The 16,653-nt window shown below is 37.1% G+C and overlaps 1 protein-coding gene across 1 annotated transcript in view; it reads left to right on the top strand.

The window, feature by feature from the left end:
* SPRED1 (sprouty related EVH1 domain containing 1) overlaps nucleotides 1–16,653 on the top strand; it is a 106,145-nt gene that overhangs the window by 35,772 nt on the left and 53,720 nt on the right. The window contains exon 2 of the mRNA XM_017868162.1: nucleotides 11,636–11,810. Within this exon, the coding sequence (XP_017723651.1) occupies nucleotides 11,636–11,810 (175 nt within the window). The remainder of the gene's footprint in view (nucleotides 1–11,635; nucleotides 11,811–16,653) is intronic.

Below are 16,653 nucleotides of genomic sequence, written 5' to 3'. Positions count from 1 at the left end.
GTAAGTCAAAATTACCTGATCACAAGGGTAAGAGGTAAATGAGTATTGGTGGAGGAAGGGAGCTCAGAGGAGGAAGGTAGAGGAAAGTACTGAAAATGTTCTACTTCAGGCTTGTTTACAACTAAAATTTCATGACATATTTTATTGTCTTCATAGAGATTCATGAATATGACAGGTTAATAAATGGAGAGGAAGGTTGGGAGTTTATATGCTTTTCTATTCATTTATTCAACAGTGTTTGATATATTCAGCATCTATTGTGGCCCAGATAACACTCTTATTAGATACAATAGTGAGCAAGGAAAACAAGGTTCCTACTCATCTGGAGCGTAAATCCTATTAATGGAGGACAGACAGTAAATTAAATAAATAAATAAAAATAATTTCAGATAGTCATAGGCATTATGAGGAAAATAAAACCAGAAAAAGAAATAGTGGAGAGAAGGTGGATGGATGCTGGTGCTACTCCGAGGAGGATTCTTATTAGCTGATAGTTTAGAAAGGAGCAGCCAATAGAATATCTCAGGAATACCCAAGTAAAGGAAACAGCGTCTAGAGGCCCCATGGTAGAAGAGAAGTATTACACTTAAGGAGTACAGAAATACTATTGTTGCAATATAGTGAGTAAGCAATAGGATAGGTGGTCAGAGAGGTATAGGCTTCTAAGTTATAGCTACTATAAGATTTTAGATTGCCAGGCTATGCTAACTCAGTATTTTTTTGCTTTGAATATTGTCTTTTTTTAGTGTTTTTCTTTGGAACTCAATATTTAGGATTATCCAAAGCCCAAAACTAGAGTAACTTTTGGGTTAGGCTACATAACCTGCAGTGATATGAGATAAATTATTCTGGATAGAATTTTGCACAACAGATTTTCAGTTAGTTTATTCAAAGTGATGATTAGTTTTCTAGTTTACCAGTATTCCAAATACAACATCATAACTTCCTCAGAAACTTAAACTACAGGTTTCCTGTGCCTTAACCCTTAGGAATGAGGGAGTAGACCTTGGGAATCTGTGTTTTAGTTACCTCTAAATCAATGGAATTTTTCGCTGAAAGAAGTTTTGCCGTGATTCCTGATTATTGGTGTGGTCATTATTAAATGAATTTGTTGGAGTTTTACAAACTTTGTGTTCCATGTTTAAGAAAAAGTGCAATCAATGCTTTGAAATGAAAAAAAAGGTCATCTCTTTAATTTGCATTCCTCTTATTCTGAATAAAATTACTTTTCTGTATTTCGTGGCATTTATATTTTCTTCTGTGGATTTTATTAATGAACTTGGCCTGTTTTCCTTTGTGTTGTTTATCTTTTCTTACTGATTTTGGAGTTACTTTTAAGGAAGTATCTTTTTTTTTTTTTCCTTTTATATGCCATTTGTGGTAGACAGAATATGTCCTGCCCCTCCCCAAAGATGTCCTTGCCCTAATCTCTAGAACCTGTGAGTATGTTAGGATTTTGCAACTGTGATTAAGGTTGTGAGCTTTGATATGGGGAGATTATCCTAGATTATCTGGATGAACCTAGGCTAATCACATGAGCACTTCAGTGGATAACCTTTCCTGACTGTATAGGACCGTGGTCAGAGAAGATACAACTACAGAATAAGGTTCAGAGAGAAGCAATATTCATGACTTTGAGGATAGAAGGAGGGAGCTATGAGCCAAGGAATGTGGATGGTCTCTAGGAACTGGAAAAGACAAGGGAAACTGTTTCTCTTTTAGAGCTTCTTGAAAGGAATGCAGTACTGCCAATGCCTTGATTTTAGCCCAGTGTGAAACTCTTTGGACTTCCAACTCATAGAAGTGTAAAAATTTGTGTTGTTGTAAGCCACTAAGTTTGTGGTAGTTGTTAGGACAGCAATAAAAAGCTAATACATGTGTGTTATATATTTTTTTCCCAATTTGTTATTTTTGTCTTTATTGTTTATGGTGTTTTTACCATGCATGAATATGTTTAATATAGTTGAATTTATCCTTTTATATTTTAATGGCCTCTGGATCTTAGGCTTTCCCTACTATAGGATTATTTTAAAATTTTTCATATTTTACTCTAATGCTTTTATCTCCTCATGAACTCTAATATTAATGTTGACTTCCTGTCTTCTGTGTTTTGATCTTTTGTTGAGAATGAATACTTTTTATACTGCACTTCTTCTGCCATAGACCAAGAGAATTTCAGAATGAAATTATAGTATCAATGCTAGTAATTAAGGAGTCGTGGGGAATGGACACTAGTAGGACCAGAAGGCAGGGGACATTCAAAGTAGCTACTGTTTGCACTGTTTCCATAGGTTGATGATACTGTCTAGCAGAACCTAAAATGATTGATTCTAAAGGTGTAGTTTGTGAAAACCCCTATTCATCCCTCATATTTTAGTTTTATTTCTTCTTCTGGAAGAATTACCAGATGTCTGCATTACATGAACAGTTTGTGGAAGACTTAGATGACTGACATTTGATACTGTATTAGTTTGTTTTCACGCTGCTGATAAAGACATACCCAAGACTGGGAACAAAAAGAGGTTTAATTGGACTTACAGTTCCACATGGCTGGGGAGGCCTCAGAGTCATGGCGGGAAGTGAAAGGCACTTCTTACATGGTGGCAGCAAAAGAAAAATGAGGAAGAAGCAAAAGCGGAAGCCCCTGATAAACCCATCAGATCTCCTGAGACGTATTCCCTATCACAAGAATAATATGAGAAAGACCAGCCCTAATGATTCCATTACCTCGCCCTGGGTCCCTCCCACAACATGTGGGAATACTGAGAGATACAATTTAAGTTGAGATTTGGGTGGGGACACAGACAACTCATATCATTCTGCTCTTGGCCCCTGCAGTTCTCATGTCGTCACTTTTCAAAACCAATCATGCCTTCCCAACAGTCCCCCAAAGTCTTAATGCATTTCACCATTAACCCAAAAGTCCAGAGTCCAAAGTCTCATTCGAGACAAGGCAAATCCCGTCTGCTTGTGAGCCTATAAAATCAAAAGCAAGCTAATTACTTCTTAGATACAATGGAGGTACGGGTATTGGGTAAATACAGCCATTCCAAATGGGATAAATTGTCCAAAACAAAGGGGATACAGGGCCCATGCAAGTCTGAAATCCAGCAGGGCAGTCAAATTTTAAAGCTCCAAAATGATCTGGTTTGACCCATGTCTCACATCCAGGTCATGCCGATGCAAGAGGTAGGTTCCCATGGTCTTGGGCATCTCCACCTCTGTGGTTTTGCAGGGTACAGCCTCCCTCCTGGCTTCTTTCACAGGCTGGTGTTGAGTGTCTGTGGCTTTTCCAGATGCACAGTGGAAGCTGTCCGTGGATCTACCATTCTGTGGTCTGGTGAGTGGTGGCCCTCTTTCAAAGCTCCACTAGGCAGTGCCCCAGTGGGGACTCTGTGTGGGGGCTCTGACCCCACATTTCCCTTTCACACTGCCCTAGCAGAGGTTCTCCATGAGGGCCCTGCCCCCGAAGCACTTTTGCCTGGGGATCCAGGTGTTTCCATATATCTTCTGAAATCTAGGCAGAGTTTCCCAAACCTCAGTTCTTGACTTCTGTGCACCCACAGGCTCAACACCATGTAGAAGCTGCCAAGGCTTGGGACTTCCACCCTCGGAAGCAACAGCTCGAGCTCTGTGTTGGCCCCTATCAGCCATGGCTGAAGCGGCTGGTATACAGGGCACCAAGTTCTGAGGCTACACACAGCACAGGGACAGTGGGCTCAGCTCATCCTGTGAGACCAGTTTTTCCTCCTGGGCCTGCGGGCCTGTGATGGGAGGGGCTGCCATGAAGGTTTTTGACATGGCCTGGAGATGTTTTCTCCATGGTCTTGGGGATTAACATTAGACTCCTTGCTACTTATGCAAATTTCTGCAGCCGGCTTGAATTTCTTCTCACAAAATAGGTTTTTCTTTTCTGCTGCATTGCCGGACTGCAAATTTTATGAACTTTTAGGCTGTTTCCCTTTGAAAACAGCATAAAATGGCACCCAAGTCACCTTTTGAATGCTTTGCTGCTTAGAAATTTCTTCCGCCAGATACCCTAATCATCTCTTTCAAGCTCAAAGTTCCACAAATCTCTAGGGCAGAGGCAAAATGCCACCAGTGTCTTTGCTAAAACATAACAAGACTCAGCTTTGCTTCAGTTCCCAACAAGTTCCTTATCTCCATCTGAGACCACCTCAGCCTGGACCTTATTGTTCGTATCACTATTAGCATTTTTGTCAAAGCCATTCCCCCACATTTTCCTGTCTTCTTCTGAGCCCTCCAAACTGTTCCAAACTCTGCCTGGTACCCAGTTCCAAAGTCACTCTCACATTTCTGGGTATCTTTTCAGCAATACCCCACTCTACTGGTACCAATTTACTGTATTAGTCCGTTTTCACGCTGCTGATAAATACATACTTGAGACTGGGAAGAAAAAGGTTTAATTGGACTTAACAGTTTCACGTGGCTGCGGAGGCCTCAGAATCATGGTAGGAGGCGAAAGGCACTTCATTATGTGATGGCAGCAAGAGCAAAATGAAGAAGCAAAAGCAGAAGTCCGTGATAAACCCATCAGATCGCTTGAGACTTATTCATTCCCACTAGAATAGCACAGGAAAGACTGGCCCCTATGATTCAGTTAAGACCCCTTGGATCCCTCCCACAACACATGGGAATTCTGAGAGATACAATTCAACTTCTGATTTGGATGGGGACACAGCCAATCCATATCACATACTTAACTGTAATTAATAATTCTTAAAGTTAAAAGTTCTGAGAGGAGACTGTCACCTCGGTTTTTTATACAAGATCATCATAAATAATGAGACAAATTTAGACAATTTGGTAGTGCGGATGTAGTAACATAAAGTTAATTTAATATATTAAGTCATTGTAATAACATTTATTGGGCACCTAACAATGAGCCAGGCAAAATGCTAAGAAATGTACATGCATAACCTCATTTATTTCTTATAACACTGTGATAAATATTATTATCTCCATTTTATAGACCAGGAAGAGGGATACAGAGAGCTTAAGTAATTTGCCCAAGATTACAACTTTTTTTTTTTTTTTTGAGACAGAGTCTCGCTTTCTCACCAGGCTGAAGTACAGTGGCGTGATCTCGTCTCACTGCAACCTCTGCCTCCCAGGCTCAAGCAATTTTCCTGCCTCAGCCTCCTGAGTAGCTGGGACTATAGGCGCACGCTACTACGCCCAGCTAATTTTTGTATCTTTAGTAGAGATGAGGTTTCACCATCTTTGCTAGGATGGTCTCGATCTCTTGACCTCATGATCCACCCACCTTGGCCTCCCAAAGTGCTGGGATTACAGGCATGAGCCACCGCACCTGGCTCCAAGATTACAACTTTTCAGAGGTGACACTGCCTTTGGAACCTAGATCTGACTTCTTATTAAACGGAGTGCCATGTTTAATATTTGCTCCAGTTTTTAGAGTTGCCAGTGCTAAAGGGATAATTCACATCTTCATTTTTCTAATCAAACCCAGCCTTTCTCTGTAAGATGAAGAAATACCTCTTTCATTAGGGTTAATGCAGTAATGTTCTCCTGCTGCTCTTAGAGCTTTTAAAATACAAATCAGAACATTCTACTTTCTTGCTTATTGTCATCCTGTGGTCTCTTTATCTTGATAGAGTACTAACCTTGAGCATAGTATGCATGGCTTGATATAGTAAGTCAACTACTCTTTTATTTCTTTCTATCGCTTATGTCTACCATCATCTTTTGAACTTTATATTGGTTCTTAAATATGATATACTTGTGTCATGCTGTCTCTATTGAGTGTCCTTAGCTTTTTATCTACCTTATATACCGCTATTAAAAACCTACATCAAATATGAATACTAGTAATCTCCAGTATTCCCATTATGTGGCAATATATTTTTGCCCACTAGATTATGAGCGTCTACAGGGAGAGGATCGTAACTTTTCAATTTAGTTTATGTAGTATATGAATCTCATGGGTTAAGTGAATAGATTACTGAGTAGTAATGTGGTTATCTTCTGAATATCTGCATTCTACATAGTTTAGAAAGCAAATACTTAACCTGTGAAGTACTATATCATCCTAACCTACTTTTGTTAAATGCTTTCCTTTTCTCTTCTACCTATCGCTGTAGTAATGTTTAATATTTGGATGGTTAATGTTTACTTAAAGTATATAGAGAGCAAAGGGTGTTTTGTCACTATAAACATCCCTCAATGGATAAATAAGTTCCTGTTATACTGTACAAATCTTAAGGCATCCTAAGAACCTTCTCAATTTGGTGGTTGGTGGAGCGGAGGTCAGGATTTTGTTTTAATACTATTGTAATTAAAAATGGAAAAAGTTATCTTTTTTTCCTGTATATATATTACTATATCTTCAAGAAGGTGTTCCCTCCTTTATATTAGTTTCCTGTTGCTGCTGTAGGCAAATTACCATAAACTTAGTGACTTAAAACAACAGAAATTTATTATATTTTAGCCTGGAGGTCAGAAATACAAATAGGTCTCACTGGGCTAATATCAGGGTATTGCTTGGGTATGTATTATAATAGAAAAGAAAGGTATAGAGAGAAGAGAAAGACAAACAATTTATTTTAGAAATGTTAAGCTTAAGAATAGTCAACCAGGCTGGGCGCGGTGGCTCAAGCCTGTAATCCCAGCACTTTGGGAGGCCGAGACGGGCGGATCACGAGGTCAGGAGATCGAGACCATCCTGGCTAATACGGTGAAACCCTGTCTCTACTTAAAATACAAAAAACTAGCCGGGCGAGGTGGCGGGCGCCTGTAGTCCCAGCTACTCAGGAGGCTGAGGCAGGAGAATGGCGTAAACCCGGCAGGCGGAGCTTGCAGTGAGCTGAGATCCGGCCACTGCACTTCAGCCTGGGCGACAGAGCGAGACTCCGTCTCAAAAAAAAAAAAAAAAAAGAATAGTCAACCAAAACAATATAGATGGCCAGCCGGCTATTTTATAAATGTATCCAAATTTAGGAAACTGGTCTGAGCAAGAGCCAGAGCTGTACTGCTAGCTATTTTGTGTGTATAGCAATGGTTCCTAAATTGGTGGGCCAGGGTGATCATAGATGCTATTGTGATTAAAGCTATATACTATCTCCCCTGAAGAAAATGCATATGTGGCAAAAAAAAAAAAAAAAAAAAAAAAAAAAAAAAAAAACCTCACATTTGATTACAATTTTGGAGATTCATAATCCTTTCCAGGAGGTTCACAAAATTAATCTTTGGTGTAAAGGCCAAAGTTGCTTTGCTACAGATTTATAGGCTCTCTGAATTTTGGATTCATCAAGATAACATTTCCTTGCACATTAGTTATTTGAGTGCCAGTTGAGTGGAATTACAGCATCTTCTGTCAAGTGAATCGTAAAATTATTGTACTTTCAAGAGAATAAAAGTATGCTAAGTAAAATAGTCGTGTGTTTTACAATAGGTATAGGCTCTGAGAAATACATTGTTGGGGTATTTCATCATTGTGCACACAAACATCATAGAGTGTACCTACACAAACCTAGATGGGAAAATAGACTAACACAATAGCTGATGAGCTTTAAAAAAATCACACAAAAATTTCATAATGTTTTAAGAAATTTATGAATTTGTGTTGGACCTCAGTCAAAGCCATCCTGGGGCACAGGTTGGACAGGCTTGCTGTACAGCATGTTATTGTAATGAAAATTGTAGGCAGTTTTAGCACAGTGGTAAGTATTTGTGTATCTAAATGTCAGAAAGGTACAATAAAGATACAGTATTGTAATCTTATGGGACTGTTGTATATGGGATCCATTGTTGATGGAGACATTATTATGCAACACAAGATTCTATTTAGAAAATGAAACCAATGTAAAATCAATGAGAATTTCGTAGGAGTCAGTATTGTGCTACAATGCTTGTTAACTTTGTTTTCCTGTTATTAAGTTGAATACATATTATGTTTAACATATTAACTGATAACAATAAGAGGGATGGGGATAGATAGAATTTTAATTTATGAACATCATGCACAATTATTTTGCCTAATAATTGAACATCTGGTTAATATAAGTATTATAAACTTGTAAAAATGTTACAAAAACTTGCATAATATTGTATTGTAGACTCATACATGTGTTAGCCAATGAGCTAAAAAAAATCACAAAAAAATTTCACACATACATTAGTATGTATGAGTCTAGAGTACAATATTATGGTCAGTTTCTGCCTTCTTGGTGGAGAGAAAAGGAAGAGTTGGGAACTTTCAGTTGTGACCAGGAAATGGGAAGAATGGGAATCAGTATTAAAACCGTGCACATATTCTGTGTTCCAAGAAATGTCCCAATGTGTGGTTAGAGCCTTTAGGTTCGTTCTCTAAGGAACTTAACTGTCAAACACTTTAAGTGTTTTAAGCCTGGTGTTTCCTTATAATGGACACATAAAACAAGCAAAACACATATGGTAAAATCTCACATCTCCAGACTGTGTCTTCCTTGAGACTTCTACTTGTCTAGTAGTTGGGTGGGGTATATAATAGGTTTGGTAATCATAAAGCAAGATCATTCTGTAAGGGAGAAAAGAAACTAAAAAAGCAGGTCACTTTAGGTGAAGGACACTTTGTGTTTCAGACAGTTAAAACTACTAGGGCTTGTAAAACTTCCTGCAACTATACTCTTAATTTGATTGTTAAGAAATATTTTGCCAATATGTAAATTTGAAATCGCTGCCATACATTTATCCACAAAGTGCAGTAAAGTATAGCTTTAGAGTTTTTCTGGTTCATGTGTAATATAGTACTGTCATTTCAAACAAAACTACATGGTTCAGTACAACTAAGGCAAAATTTGTCTTCGTGTTTGGTCATCTTTTGCTTTTGACTTTATTGAAATACCAGCTGAAAATTTTAGGAAATGAAGCTCATGGATGCCACTAAGAATGTTAGATGATTTGCAACACTTTACTTGTTTTGTAGTTAAAATCTTATCAGCAAGTTCTCTTGGCTCTACCTCCAAAATATACCCAAATCTCTCTATTCCTCTTCATGTCCATTGTTATCCTAGTTCAATTCAATATTACCTCTCACCTGGATTTCTACGTTAGTAGTTGCTGTGGATTTAATGTTTTTGCCCCCACAAATTTATGTTGAAATTTAAACTCCAATGCAACAGTGTTAGGAGGTGCGGCCTTTTGGGAGGTGTTTAGCACCTACCGTCATGAAAGTGAGAGTTCTACCTTCATGAATGGATTAATATCCTAATAAAAGAACTGAGGGTGTCCATCCCTTTTTGCCTGTCCACCTTCTGCCATGTAAGGACACAGCATTCCTCCCCTCCAGAGTGCACCATCTTGGAAGAGGAGACTGACCTCTTTCCAGACAGTGAACCTACTGGTGCCTTGATCTTGGACTTCCAAGCCTCTGGAACTGTAAGAAATAAATTTCTCTTTATCATTTACCCAGTCTGGTATTCTGTTAAAGCAGCACAAAACATACAAGACAGGAGTTTAGTTCTCCTGCTGTGTATGAAAGGATATATTTGAAATTACTGTTCAAATATGATCAGAGATTAGAAATTGAGTTACAGTTTAGGTTTTTAATAAAGAAGGAACATCTTATAAGATTCTCTTAATTTGCTTTAGAGTGGAGGCTAGCCCACAAATGTGGTTGTTATGTAGTCTGCTCCCACTGCCTTTTAAGATACATGTCGTGGTTATAGTGGTGGAGTTTGCTCCAGCCCATCTCAGGAGGATTTAATATCTACATCGACCCATCCTTTATGCACCCGCATTTCTCTGACCATTTCTCTGAGTTGAAGATTGGCAAGAATTGGGTCCAGATAAGAATCAGAGCCTCTGAATAACTAATAAAAAGCTTCCACAAAAGAGTAAATTGTGAAGCCAAAACCTTTTAGAGTTTCTATATAAAGAGTTATTTTGACCCCAGTAATAGATAATTATGGTTCATCATGAAAATTCAATTATTTCCCAGATCCTATCTGATTTTGAATTACCAGGATGGCAGTATCTTCAATTTTCAATGCTTTGTTGTCATAATGATAACAAAAAGTAATACTCATATAGTGTTTGTTATGTGTCAGGCATGGTTTACATTTATTGTAAGTGAGTGCTGTTATTTCACACATAAGATTGAGGCACAGAGGTTTAGTACCTTTCTCAAAGTCATACATATAGTAAGTTTCTAAGCCAAGATCCAACTTGTGGAAGTTTGACTCCAGAATTCTCACTCTTCACCACAACCCAGTGCAACTTTAAAAGTATTCTCTAAAAAATACTTATGTCCAGAATATATTTTTAAAAACACTTCTAAAAGTAATAATAAAGATAGTGTAATAAAAAATGGCCACAGATGTAAAAACAAGGTAAACAAATGGCCAGAAAGCACATGAAAAGATGTTCAGCATCATGAGTCATTATGGAAATATAAATTTAAAACGCTGTGGGATACCACTATATACTCAATATAATGAGTAAAGTTAAGACTGAAAACACTAAGTATTGGCAGGGATATGGTGAATCTGAAACTGGCATACATTATTGATGGGAATGTATAACAGTACAACCACTTTGGAAGATAGTGTCTTGTATAGATAAACATGTACCTATCCTGTGACCTATTCCACTCCTAGGTAATTATTTGAGAAATGAAAAAATGTCTACAAAAAGACGTACAAGAATGTTTATAACAGCTTTATTCATAATTGCCAACAACTAGAAAAATCCAAATACCTATCCATATAAGAAATAATAAATTATGATTTATTTAATTAGAGGACTACTTAGTTTAAAAAAATGAACTTCTGATACGCAAAACAACATAAGAGAAGGAAGTCAGATAAAAAGGGTACAAATGGTCATTCTGTTTGATTCCATTTATGTGAAGGTCCCAAACAGGCAAAATCTCTGTGTTTGGCATAAGGGTTTTGGAGTGATGAAAATGGTCTGTATTTTGATTATCATGTTGATTACACATGTGTCTTATTGTCTTTGGACTGCTATAGAAAAATGTCATAAACTCGTTAGCTAATAACAAATTTATTTCTTATAGTTTCTACGAACCAATTTGCTTGTTAAGTAATTTAAGCAGAACACTTTTCTTTATATGATTTGTGTGATTGAGATTCCCAGTTGGTAGAAGAAATTAAAAATGTAGCATCTAAACTAAGCATGTTTGTTTCAGCATTTTATTTATAATATATTCTGGAACTGTTAGGAACTTCTACATGGTACAGTTGAATGTGCTGAAATACAGCAGTTTGTCCTGGTTATAATATTGTAGCAAATGGACATATATAGTCAAGTTTTATGGTAGCCTGTGTAGTTTGACAGTAGTTGTCTTTGGGATCCTTCACAGTTTGTTCCATGGCAATAAGATGTACTGGAACTACTGAAATGATGAATTGAAGTAGTAGTTTTGTAGTCTTTTATTACGAGATTAGTCTTCAAAATGAAGGACAACCTTTAAAGTCTGTTTGTGGTTTTTGACCTTTTTCAAGTAGGTTACTTTCTGTGGATTTTCATGGAAGTAGTAAACACCTTAGTCACCACATATTAACTAATGTGGTCTTTGGTTTCTCAAACAAGACTGATGGCTTGACTGTTTTTTGTTTATGGAAAAGCTAATTCCTGATCTTTGCATCTATTTTAGTAATAGTTATGCACGAGTGCGAGCTGTGGTGATGACCCGAGATGACTCAAGTGGTGGATGGTTACCACTTGGAGGGAGTGGACTAAGCAGCGTCACTGTCTTCAAAGTCCCTCATCAGGAAGAGAATGGCTGTGCTGACTTTTTTATCCGTGGAGAGCGACTCAGGGACAAAATGGTAATGAATAATGTATCTAATACTATAATTTTAGGATACTTCTACAAAAATGAATTATCTGTTTAAAATTATGATCAGTATACTGTTGTGAGATTTTTTTCATCTATGAATCAATGATTGTTTCTGGAGCTGTTTCTGTGATAAAGACAGTGAAGTACAACATTTTTTTTCAAACTGAGACTGACATTGATGCATACTTGTTGGGGGTTGGGGTTGCTGCTTTTCCATTTAGGTTTAATGCAGAAGTTAATAAATAGTCTTCCTAGTTATGAAACCGATTACGTCCTGCCTTCCCTTCTCTCCGCTATTCCCTAGACTAGAGATTGGCAAATTGTAATCCATAAGCCAAATGCAAGCCCACCAGTTGTTTTTATATGGTCTGTGAGCTAATAATGATTTTTATATTTTTACATGGTTGGAAAAAATTAAAAAATAATAATTTTGTGTAACGTAAGAATTATATGAAATTCACATTTCAGTATCCACAAATTAAGTTTTATTCAAACATAGCCCAGGTGATTCCCTTATTAATTCCCTTATTTTCTAGGCTCATAAGACTACTTGGTGGCCAGCCTAATTTTCAGCACTATTGTCTTCTGTGTATATGTGTGGTTTCTTACTTGTATACATTTTAAAATATCAGTTTAACCTTTGATAATGTTATTTGCTCTCTTTTAATTAGTATGGAAAGCTCCTTCACTTTCTTTGTTTCATTTGTGGGCCAGAAACAACTGATTACATCTGAAAAGCTGAGTAATGTTAGCGCCATTTCTGTATCAAGAAAAAGAAGAGCGGCCGCACACGGTGGCTCACGCCTGTAATCCCAGCACTTTAGGAGGCCGAGGTGGGCGGATCACGAGGTCAGGAGATCGAGACCATCCTGGCTAACACGGTGAAACCCCATCTCTACTAAAAATACAAAAAATTAGCCGGGCGTGATGGCGGGCTACTGTATTCCCAGCTACTCGGGAGGCTGAGGCAGGAGAATGGCGTGAACCCGGGAGGCGGAGCTTGCAGTGAGCCGAGATCACCCCACTGCACTCCAGCCTGGGTGACAGAGTGAGACTCTGTCTCAAAAAAAAAAAAAAAGCATACAATTAGATGCTAAATAAAAATAAAGTGCCAAAATAGAGCCTTGAAAATAACGAGAATTCCCTTTAAATATATATTTGTGGATCTGTTTATTTAGCATCTTGGTTATTATGTTTTGCGCTCCAAATAATTCTTCCATGCATGAACACTTTGAATATGACTTACTTTCAGTTTGGGGGCTTGGTTTCTTCATATATATATATTTTTTTACCACTGAATCATTGTAGTAATTCAGAAAGTTGCTTAACTTTCAGTGCCCCAATTTCTTCCCCAGTTAAAGGGAGAGTTATCCTAAATCATCTTGAAAGCCTTCTTGCACTAATGTTTTATGAGTTTATGATTCACCCATGCTGCATATTATATAATGTGTCTCAGCCAGAATATGTTTAAGTAGAGAACCCTGGTTGAAGTCAAAAGTGAAATATGATGCGTATGTCATCTTTTAAAAAGTTTAAATTTTTAAAGGTGGCCTGGCCTTGGATAAAATGGGATCTGGCATATCAATGCTTTTTTAAGCCTGGAGACATCTAAGAAGGCACCTATGATGGTGTAATGCTTCTGGTCTGATCTAATAGTAACTGGGGAATATTGTTGGAGAAATTGTCTTTGTTAGAAACTGAGTAAAATGGTGAAAATCTAAGGCATTTTTTTCCAGATAAACTTTTTCTTAAGAACACAAAGTAATAGAAAGTAAAATGTGGAGTAAGAGAGAAAATGCTTGCTCGAAAATTATAAGAACAAGGAAGGATGGCCTAGATGAGAAATAGAAAAAAACTCAGTGAAACAGAATGTTGGATATAGTAGAGATGGACAGTTTAGGATAATAAGGGACCAAATCTGCATAACTAAGTATGAGCCTGCTCAGATTGATGGATTGGGTGATTGTTCAGAGTGTGGCTTTAACATAAAGCTAGTGAAAATAAACCTGAGATTCAGAAAGAACACGAACTTTTATTCCCTATGACAGAGCTTAAAAATCAAGAGGACTTACCCTAGTCCCTGGGTATAGAATATTGATAGACTAATAAGAAAATAGATTATTTTGCTAGAAGTACTGAATCAGAACACCTGTTGTTTCACGTAACCATTTTTCTTTGAGGAAGCTTGTTACTTGTGAAATGGGGATAAGAAACATCTCTCATTGTAGCCATAAAGGAAAAATTGCTTTCAGTCAGAAAGTTGTCGTATTTCTTAGAGGGATTAACTATAGTATAGCCTTCTAGGTTATGGGGACTTGTGTGATCAAAGGCAGAGGCAGCAACTTACGACTGTAAATTGAAAATAGCAAAGTCTTGTGAAATCTCAAGACAAATGAGACAGTGATATTGAAATAAGATTAATTTACACCCTCTGCTGGGTAATACACTCTGATCAAGACTACTTCTGAAAAGCCCAGTAGTAGAATTGACATATACATACATTAGTTTCCAATATCACTGCATTTTGAGGTCACTAATGTTCATTTCTATATTCATTGGTTTTATTCATTGGTTATTCATTGGTTTTATTTTAATCCATTTTCCTGAGTTCTAGTTTCTTGATTTTTTTTTTAAAAAAGTACTATGATTACTGAGTCTGTAAGTCTACAGGGTTCCTCCCAGATTAATGGTAGCTTTCCTTTAAAAGCCTTCTCAGTGAATAAACAGTGCACTTTAGTAGTAGTTCTGATATAATAGTTATGTGAAAGATAGTTGCTGAAAACTGTTCTGTAACCGTTTTGCCTGTGGATCACATCTTAGAATCCTCTACCTTAGATGAATTCTAGAAGTGAGATTGAATGGCCCTCATATATCCCATGTGTAAATTCATGCCCTTGAGGAAAGAATAAATATTGAGAAGAGGAGTATATGACCACTCACGAGGCTAATAAATACAATATTTTAATGAGTGTTTATAAGTCAGAATACTGATAACAATAGTGAAGAAGATGGCCCTTGTCAGTTATGAGAGAACCACTTTCACAGAAAACTTTTCCAGCCGTTGATTTACAATTACAGGTACTAAAAATAAGCCTTGTTACAATTCCCAGAAGGTTATATACTTTACTCTTTAATTTTTATTATTTTTATTTTTTATTTTATTTTATTTTATTTTTTTAAGAAAGAGGACACAAATAAAGAGCAGGCTGCCTGGGACTTGTTCAAGAAGACATCATTTTGTGTAATTGGGTCAGTGTTTAGTCATTCACTCACTCAGTGATCCTATGTTGCTTACCTATAAAGCATCTTTATGAGGCCCACAAAAGGTGGAGCTTATTTCCTGGCTTATCCTTTGATACTCTAAATTGGAGCTTTCCAACCTGCGTGCCATGAGTGTCTGGGGCCTCCAGACTGCCTTATGCTATTGTTGTATATGTGCCTGAGGAGAGAAGAGTTGAAAAGCACTGCTCTGCATAATTGGCTTTCATGCTTTATGGATGATTGAGAAAGAAAGAATTTGAAAGAAACACCAGGGGTTGGTGTTGTAGCCTAAGAAAATGAAAGTACTACCTTTCTTTGAGACACTTGGGGATGGAATGATCCTTGTCAAGGACAGATTCTGAGAGAGTCTTGGCCGGGTGTGGTGGCTCATGCCTGTAATCCCAGCACTTTGAGAGGCTGAGGCAGGTGGATCACGAGGTGAGGAAATCGAGATCATCCTGGCTAACACAGTGAAACCCCATCTCTACTAAAAATACAAAACAACAAAACAACGATTAGCCAGGTGTGGTGGCACGCGCCTGTAGTCCCACCTACTTGGGAGGCTGAGGCAGGCAGGAGAATTGCTTGAACCCGGGAGGCGTAGGTTGCAGTGAGCTGAGATTGTGCCACTGCACCTCCAGCGTGGGCGACGGAGTGAGACTCTTTCTCAAAAAAAAAAAAAAAAAAAAAAAAAAAGAAAGAAAAGAAAGTCTTACTTGATGTGTGTGAGCTGTAGCTTCTGTTGCCTTCTAAATCTTTAAAGCCTTGATTTCTTCCTTTAATTCTTTAATACAAGTTAGTATTACCTTGGAGCACATGTAATTTAAATTGTTAACTAAAATTTAACTGTTCATTTGTGTACATCAGAGAGTTCCACATTGCCTATTTAGTTTTTATTAGATATAATGGTTCTTCTCTGTAAGTAGGACACTTCTGTCTTACATTTTATCAAAATGTTTACCATTTGTATAGGTTATGTTATTTGACCATTTTTAGCTGATACATGATATGTGACATGTAAATTTAAAACACTGCATTATAATACAGCTTAAGATTTTTTAAGTTTCTGAATTAACTAGTAACAAAATGTTTGCTAAAACAAAATGTTTGCTAAACACAGTTTTAGTTATGGGGATCTAAAGTAGTTTTCCTTAGTTTATTTAATAGATAATAAAATATTATAAATTTGTCAGTATTATTAAAATTTGCTAAAGCTATGCTTTTAAACCATATTATGGGCTAAGGTATGACAAAAGAATAGGCTGAGTAGAAAGATAGGAGTCTTTAAAAATGCCTGAATTCCTGAAGATGCTCTGTGGGGACAAGAAAAAGCAAGTTTATAAGACAGTTACCATTATAAACTTAGAGTGAGAGGTAATATTGAAATGGAGAAAGGAAAAACCAGAAATATTTCCAGTTTAAGAAGTTGCCAAAGAGATTAAGAAATTGTTTTTAGGATTAATAAGTAATTAGGTTGTGGATAAAATTGTTTATAGAAATTGAAGTGCCTTTAAGATAATGGTTCTATTGTTTAAAAGAGTATGTTTTAAAATAAGGTTTCTTTCCAGTTA

Source organism: Rhinopithecus bieti, unplaced genomic scaffold (assembly GCF_001698545.2).
Source record: "Rhinopithecus bieti isolate Rb0 unplaced genomic scaffold, ASM169854v2 scaffold_115, whole genome shotgun sequence".
In the NCBI taxonomy this organism is placed as follows: Eukaryota; Metazoa; Chordata; class Mammalia; order Primates; family Cercopithecidae; genus Rhinopithecus; species Rhinopithecus bieti.
Note: the sequence above shows the minus strand (reverse complement) of the source record. Positions and strands in the feature narration are given on the sequence as shown.